An 8,382-nucleotide genomic window follows, 5' to 3' on the forward strand; every position below is an offset into this window, starting at 1 on the left:
AATAGTTTAAAATATACATACACACACGCACACATGCATTTTTAAAATTGATTTCTACCAAATATTTAAGAATGATAATCTTGAATGAAAAAGAAACAACACTTTACAGCGTATTTCCTGAGAGTGACATAACCTCGACACCAAAGTCCAGATCGGCAGTACGGGAAGGGGAATTACGATCCCGTCTCTCTGATGGGTGTAGATGCAGAAGTGCTAAGTAAAATATCAGCAACCTTAATCCAGCGGTTTATTACGAAGGGATATCCTGACCAAGCTGAATTTCCTCCAGGAATGAAGGGATGGATTAACATAGAGAATGTCTGTCTTTAGCACTTACCTGCTATTAAATCGACACAGAACATAGCAGGTTAGAAGGTGGTTGCCTGTCACATCCCTGGGAAGTAAGTGGTCGTGTTGTTATGAAAAGCATATTAGAATCATCAGAGAGGCTTCTAAAACGGTAGGGCGGGGGCAGTGGAATCTCGCAGGCGTAGTGGGTGGATAAAAGGCTAACAGCGACATTCTTGACACATAGATGAATATGTCCCTTTCAAACGACCTTCTGGAATGACTGCTTGGATGATGCTGAGTGTGTGGACCTATATATGTATGTACTGTTTGTATAGACACGAGGACATGTACAAATTCAGCTTATGTAAATATTTGCTGAAGTGAGAAACGCGGTCACAAATACATTTGGATTTTTCTCTGAAATAACGAGGCACTGTGATTATGAAGGAAAAAGGAAAACAAGTTTATACTTTTTTTTTATGTGCAGTGAGTAAATGTCACAGACCACAGATTTTACAGTGTGCTAATGTCATGTCCTTCGCTTTCTCTGATTGGGCTCGATTTTGTATTTAAACCAATGGGCCTCGGAGGCAGAATGCAGCTTGGTTGTAGGAAGTTAGCCTCAGTCTATGCAGTGCAAACTCAGTTAAAACAAGGTTTTCTGTGTTTATTCTCACTTTTAAGTGTTGATTCGAAAATCATCTTCTCAAAGCCACCTTCCTCGATCTCTTTAAAACTGTACCCTATTTAACAGTGTCCTTCCTCCTAGACCCCCTTTTCTACTTGATTTTTCCCCAGAGCACTCACATTGCAATTTTACATTTATTTTGTTTACTGCCTGCTTCCCTCCGCACGCTGGGCCTCTCACCCCTGCGGGACCCCGTTGTTCCTGCCCCTTTGGGGAGTGCGGGCACCTGAGGGTGCTGTCCTGCAGCCTGGGGTGGACGTGGAGGGAGGGCCACCTCTCAGCCTGGACTTGGTTTGCTGTCGCATCTTTCTGGAGCTGTGCTGCTCGAGGGCTCGGGTGTGGGGGACCCCGGGCCTGGCCGTCCTCCTGGGTACGATCCAGGAGTCGAGGCAGAAGTTCCGCTGGCCCTGGAATCTGTGGACAGGGCGGAGAGACTGCCCCCGCCCCCTCCAGCTCTCCTCCGGGCCCTGGGACCGGCAGCCTGTCGGGGACCGAAGAGCCACTCTTCCTCGGTCCTCCCTTAAGGCCCAGGGTGTCAGGACCTTGCTCTTTTATAGCCTCTTAATATCAGAAGGCCTTTTTCAAAAGACTGCGGTCTCTGCAGTGACTTTTCAAAGCCGATTTTAAAAACAAAATCCAAGAATGGCTTTATATTTTTGATCTGTTTCTAAAAATGACCCTTTCTTGGGACAGTGGAGGCTGTGGGGAGGGAAAAGGCCTTGGAATCAGAAGGATTCCAAGTTCGGAGTGTGATGGGGGGACAGGCATAGGGCATGTCATCCTATTACATTTATTTAAAATCAAAGCAAGGAAGGAATTTATCCCTCGTCCTTTCCCTTCTGATTTCTGTATTGAAACGAATTCTTCCGTAATCGTTTTCTGGAGAAGGTCGTCAAATATTCTTCATGTCTTTCCTGTGAGCACACCAGCCCAGTATTCATTTTTAGATGTGCTTCCGGCGGAACTTGTTCTTAGTATCTCTGGTGTGCCGTCATCCGAGATGTTCCCATTTGCTTCGCGGGACTTGAAAGGCTGATTTGGTTTTGAAATTTACAGTGAGCATCCACTGAACTCGGACGTCATCTTTCTGTGTTTACCTCACATCTGTCACCACGTGGTGACGTCTCAGCTTCGTCTCACGTGATTCATCCTCAATCAGGAAACTGGAGAGGGCGGGCGAGCTGGAAGAGAGGACGAGGCTGCTGCGTGCTGGCTTTGGTTTCCTGCCACGTGCTTTGTGGCACCACGTGACTTGGCCCTTGAGCGATGTTACACTATTTCCAAAAGCTCATTCAGAAAACCTGCTTCGGGAAAAGCGTAGGACAGGCGGGAACGAAGTGCATAACTGAACCACTGCTTAACGGGACAGCAGCCGTCAGCTTTGTGTTTATATCTTTGGCGATTGGATGCCAACGAAGCTGGCAGTTTGCCAGTTTTGTTTTTTTCTTATGCAAAGAGGTATTTAAAAAAAATTTTGCTACAGTTTATGTAGATTATTAATCCATGTCTTAAAAGTAATTTTATCGTATTATGTGCTATGTCAAAACACATCTGAGAACTAATAACTGCAGAACTTGATGTCCGAGAAAGAGAATGTATTGAATGTATTTTTTGCCGTTTGGTCGATGGCACAGAGACCTTGCATTTAAAGAGGAGGAGTGAAAACTATACTACTGAGTCGGTAGATTGTAGGAGAAAGAGATCTGTGTTCTGATTCTGGCAGAATTTCCCAGGAAGCTGGAGAAGGTGGAATGTCATACGTGTCTTTAATATGAGCCATGCGTATTTTGTTTTCATATAGTCACTCGTGATATGGCTTTTCCCTGTTATTTGGGCTATGAAGTTCTGCTTCCCAAGAATTGTTACAGGAATCTTTTCTTTATTTCTTATAAATTTCTGGACATAAATCTGACACTTTTCTTGAAACTATTTCGCTTCCAAGATTCATGTCATCACACTTTATTGAAAAGAAAAAAAGATAATAGTTCATATTAGCAGTTCACTGATTGTATCAATAAGATGAAATGGACATGGTGTGGCAAAGTACATTTATGCACTTAAAAAAATCTCATTTTACTATAATCACTTAATTCTTAGTCAGTCTGTCAACATGTACTACAACAAAAATGACTTTATATCTCATTTTGCTATAATCACTTAATTCTTAGTCTGTCAACATGTACTACAACAAAAATGACTTTATAAATCATCGTTGCCACCTCATTCATATCGGGTAAACATTTATGAGTCAGCGTATTTTGTCTTTTGCAGTGGCTAGAAGCCTATTAATTTTACATGTTCGCATCTATTTTCACTGCAGAAGGTTATTTACAGTGCAGCAGTGTGGAAACGAGGTTCGTGTGAAGCGGGAGTGACTTTGATTTGGGTGGGAGGAGCCGTTAAAAGACTCACTTCCAGGTTTCAGCCCTTTCTCGCACAGGGTCGTGAGGGAAGGTTCTGCATTTTCCACATCTGAAAATAAGCCTGGGTTAATCGTTGTGCTGCTTCAAGTCTGCAGATGCAAATGCACGTCCATGGGTTTTCACTGAGATCGCAGATTAACGCAGCTCTGGCGGAAGCTCCAGAAGGACGTTTAGAAAATGAAGCGAGATGCTCTGACAGTGTTATGCAGCGTTGCGCATTAGTAGACCGCCTTCCGATGGCTGCAGGGGGAGGAAGGCTCTCCCCTCTTCCAAGACAGGCACAGCCCCCGCGGAGGCAGCACGGGCGCCCGTCACTTATTTGCAGATTAGTCTCAAAACTTTGCCGTGTGTGTCGCCTCTGGGGCAGCCAGGAGGATGGGGGCCGCTGGAGAATGAATGAAGGAAGGAGAATCGTGTGCTTTGCGCTGGGCGGAAGCCAGGAGTGGGCGAGAAGTAGAGACGGGAGATGGGGGAGCACAAAACACAGACCTTGTCGCTGCTCCCGCCCCCGCTTCCTGCCGGGGACGCGACACTGGGACACGGAGCCACCTCACCTCCCGTCGGTGCCCTCGAAACGCGGGGCGAGCTCTTTCTTGAGAAAGGATTTTCCGAATGAGAACTTGTATATAGGCTGTGCTTACACTTGATAGATTTGTTTATTTAAACATCAGAGTTCTATAAAATATAATGATTTTTATGAATGGTTAAAAAGTCCATGTGGCTTCATTATAAAAAATAAAAAGAAAAAATAATGTTAACTCCCCAAACATTCAGAGTTCTGATTTAAAACGGAACAAAACTTTCTGTCTATAAATTTAGCTCACGGATGCAAACTGAATGATACAGGCAGTAAATAGCATTGTTGCTGTGATGGACAGACCAGTCTCATCTACTTTAAAACAAAAGATTTTAAATCTTTTGTCTATGAATGGCTTATAAAATACGAAATGTCTTATAATGAAATAGGTGTAGTAAAGGTAAAGTCAACTTTAGTCAACCTCAAAAAGTTATTTATGGCTGTAACACATCGATCCATTCGACGCATTTTAATTGAATGCCTGTCACGTGCCACGCACCAGCCGAGGCAGCAAGGAAAAAGCACCCCGACTCCCGCCGTCAGGCTGCGTAGCTCGTAATGACGCGACACAGAATGATTAAAAGGGTGAAGAGGACACAATTTTGTCCTGAAGAGCGTTTTCTCACATTCAGATAATTTATTTTTTAACCTAGCATAATTACCTAGTGAATTTTCTTTTCACGTGCACAAAAGGAGAGTTTTTGAGACGAAGATGCGTGTATCTTTATAAAGGTAATTCTTTAAAAAACTGTAGACGGAAAGGCCATGCAGTGTTATGACGGCGGTTAGAAAAGTGGATCAGAAGCGGATCCTGACTTCAGGGCATAGTGGGTGACAGGATGAGAGAAGCAGCCGCCAAGCAGCCGCCAGCCGTTCAGCGTCTGGGCAGAAGGAGGCAGCTGGGGTGTCCGGGGGAGCAGGGCACTACTATCGCCTGACTGTTACGCGTGTTGAAAAATTTCATATTTTCAATTTTGTAAGGGAAAATCAAAGCATCGGCTATCAATGATAACATTTGATGGCTTTCTCATCGCAAGTTCTCATTTCTCTTCCGCTTTCAAATGTTATATTAATGTACTATTTGTTGAATGAATCCGTGTATCCTTTCAGATACTAGCTGTTGGTTGCTTTATAGGAAAATCCTAATGCATTTGTGTTAGTGTCCCCTTATTTATTTTCCCTAGTTACATAATTTCGGAAGATAAGATAGAGACTAGGAAATCCCACGGAGAACCTTCTAAAACGTCATGAAGGCTGAGTTTCAGGAGCTCGTGCCAGAGACCGTTTCCACACTCTGAGCTGGAGAGAAGGCATGAGGCAGAAAGGCCTTCCTGCGCGTGGACGGGGCCGGGCCTGCCGGCTGCCGCTGCGGCTCACGGTGCAGGCAGGGTGGGGCGGGGCGCACGAGGGGACTCCTCAACGTGGCCTTCATGGGAGGCCGGTGACGTCTTTCTTTTGCTTTGTAGCTACCAGCTGACAAGTGGCTACAAACCTGCCCCGATGGACCTGACCTTTATCAGACTCACCCAGGCTCAGGAGGCAATGGTGGACAAGTTGGCAGAAAACGCCCATAACGTGTGGGCCCGGGATCGGATCCGGCAGGGCTGGACCTACGGCATCCAGCAGGTACGTGGGGACTTCGCGCGGCACACTGGCTTTTCCGCGGGGTCTGCGGCAGGAGACATTCAATCATGACGACTGAAAACGTTGTCTCTCACAGGTATCTCAAGGTGCAGCTGCACCGAAGCACCTGGTTAGTGCTAGACGATCGTAACACTGGTGTGAACGTGAGCTTCACACTGAACGTTATCAGAACAGTGGTTTATGTCGTGGTTTTGTGGCATTTCTCTCTGAGGTTGTATTTTAGGAGAAACTCTTGAAACATGAGATAAAATACTAACAGAAGAGGTCCACGTTCTTTAGTCAAAGCCCTGGGGCCAGGTGAATTTCCAAATCCGGATGTTTCTCGGTCTTCAGAGTGGCGATGTGACTCGGCAGTGTGTCACACGTGTGTGGCGCCCTCGGGGCAGCCGACCATGGATTCCTGTCTGCTCAGCGCAGGCAGGATAATACCCAGAGGGGTAAATCAGGACTCTAAACAGCCTCGCATCAGCTCAGATCGCGTTTTGACACCAAGTTTTTGTTGAACTTGGTAAAACCTGAGTTTTCAGAGGTTTCTGGATTTCAGTCATGGCCCTGCCAGCGGGGCGCTTGTGGTTGTGGCTAGCGGTCAGCAGAGGGGTCAAGTGCACATTTTAGCCTTGCCACTCAGTGACCACGTGACCTAGGTCAGGAAGGCGACTTGAATTAAATTCTCTGTGTCCCTGTTTTCCTCGCTGGTAAATTATTTAACTTATTATTTAACTTCACTACATAACATTATTTAACTTCACTATATAACTTACGACAAAGGCTTCGACGGTGCTGGCCCCTGATGGCTTCGATGCAGCTGTTGCTGTGTGTTAGGTGCCCGTCCCCGGGCCTCGAGTTAAATGCATTTTCTTCTTTAACTGCGACAACAGTTGCATGAAAGATGAACGGTTTTTACTCCCAGGTCACACGTGGGGTGCGGGGAGCCTTAGAGCGCAGTTTACCCAGACCCCACAGCCAGCAGGTGGCAGAACCAGGTCCAGTCAGCCCATCGACACCAGAGCCGAACTCCCCCGCCTCCGTCAGGGCTGGGCCCCTTGCCAGCATGGTGGTTGCCGTTGCTTAAGATTTTCAGGAATATGATGGATCGTTACGTATGGGCTTAGACTGTGGTTTGGGATAAAGCCTAAATGCTGATTTGAAAAATGTGTTTGTGATCCTTGTAAGCCAGTGACTTTTGTCATTTGGAAGGCTAAAGGAATCTCGAATAGCCTTGCTTTACGTCATAAAGTGTCACGACATTTTTAAGTTGAATTAAACTAGTTGTACCTGATGAGAATTGAGAATGTCAGCACTAATGTGTGTAAGCAGTGTGTGCGTGTGTGTGTGCGCGCGTGAGTGTGTGCGCACGTGTGTGTGCGCGTGAGTGTGTGTCTGCGTGAGTGTGTGCGTGTGTGTGCGCGTGTGTGTGCGCGCGCGTGTGTGTCTGCGCACGCACCCCTGAACCTAGCACGCAGCCCACACGATTCTGCTGCCGGGCGGGTGTCGCAGGTGCTCGTGCGTTCAGATGTGCGTAAGCAGTGTGCGTGTGTGTGTGCACGTGTGTCTGCGTGAGTGTGTGTGTGCGCGTGTGTGTGCGTGAGTGTGTGCGTGAGTGCGTGTGTGCGCGCGTGTGTGTGCGTGAGTGTGAGTGTGCGCGTGAGTGTGTGTGCGCACGTGTGTGTGCGCACGTGTGTGTGCGCGCGCGCCCCTGAACCCAGCACGCAGCCCACACGTTTCTACTGCCGGGCGGGTGTCGCAGGTGCTCGTGCGTTCAGGGTCAGGGGTGGCGCGCACGTCACCAGAGTGGGACGCAGAAAGTAGGCGCCGTCCCTGCGCCTGCCCAGGCACCCCGGGCACCACGTGGGTCTGTTTTCCTTGAGAAGGTTTGGGGATACCCAGGGCCTCCAGTTCCTCTCGTGCTGAGGTAAATCGAGAATCGCACGTGCCTCTGGAGATTTGGAAGGTGTGACAGAAGCTGCAGCAGAGTCAGCGAGTGAACGGGAAGAGGCCGTTTCTCCTCCAGCCCCCGGCCCGGCCCGCGGGAGTGCGTTTCGTGCGCACTCTAAAGGGAGGCGTCCGTCTGCCGAGACAGCAAGTGAGCCCGTGTTCTTGCTTTGTCAACACGGTTTTAACCGTGGGTTGAACTTGGAGCCTCTTTCCAGGAACATCGTGAGTTTCGCAGGTGTGTCAGGACTCCAGGTCTCACCTGGTTTTACCGGTGGATGGAGCCAACGCGTATTTTTCAACCTATTTTAGGTCAGACAATGGCCTAAAACATAACATACTGGGTTTTCTCGTCAGAAGGGATAGCAGCCTTCCGTGTTCACTGTCTCAGAATCGCTGTGACCAGTGCTAATTTGGCTCTTCCTGTAACCAAGACCTGTCAATCAACCACACAAGGAAATAAGTTCTCCACGTTCGCCCATCGCTTTGTGACCATGGCAGATGGAAGGCGGTTGAAGAGATCCTTCCAGCGGGCACTTGTTGCTGTGGCTAGTCTTACTGTTCTCCTCCCGGAGAGGGCTTGCTTTAAATCGACGCAGTCACTCGTTTCTTTACACCTTTTAGATCGCTAGTGTCTCTGTCACGTCCGCAGCCTGAGGTGACAGAGGGAACGGGGGAGGCCAGCTCTCACCCCCCGAGCTGTGCACTTTGTTGTACTTTGATTTTGCTGTATTTCCTGTCTCATTTTCAAAACTCGTTGCTGTTACTTCGATGACCACACACCTTTATCTTCCCGTAGGATGTAAAGAACAGAAGAAACCCTCGCC

At 47.7% G+C, this 8,382-nt stretch overlaps 1 protein-coding gene across 1 annotated transcript in view; it reads left to right on the forward strand.

Annotated features, from left to right (window-relative positions):
- RYR2 (ryanodine receptor 2) overlaps window positions 1-8,382 on the forward strand; it is a 561,319-nt gene that overhangs the window by 337,108 nt on the left and 215,829 nt on the right. The window contains 2 exon segments of the mRNA XM_025039067.1: window positions 5,446-5,605; window positions 8,355-8,382. The exon segment at window positions 8,355-8,382 is cut by the window's right edge and continues 19 nt beyond it. Of these exon segments, the coding sequence (XP_024894835.1) occupies window positions 5,446-5,605; window positions 8,355-8,382 (188 nt within the window).

Source organism: Pteropus alecto, unplaced genomic scaffold (genome assembly GCF_000325575.1).
Source record: "Pteropus alecto unplaced genomic scaffold, ASM32557v1 scaffold189, whole genome shotgun sequence".
In the NCBI taxonomy this organism is placed as follows: Eukaryota; Metazoa; Chordata; class Mammalia; order Chiroptera; family Pteropodidae; genus Pteropus; species Pteropus alecto.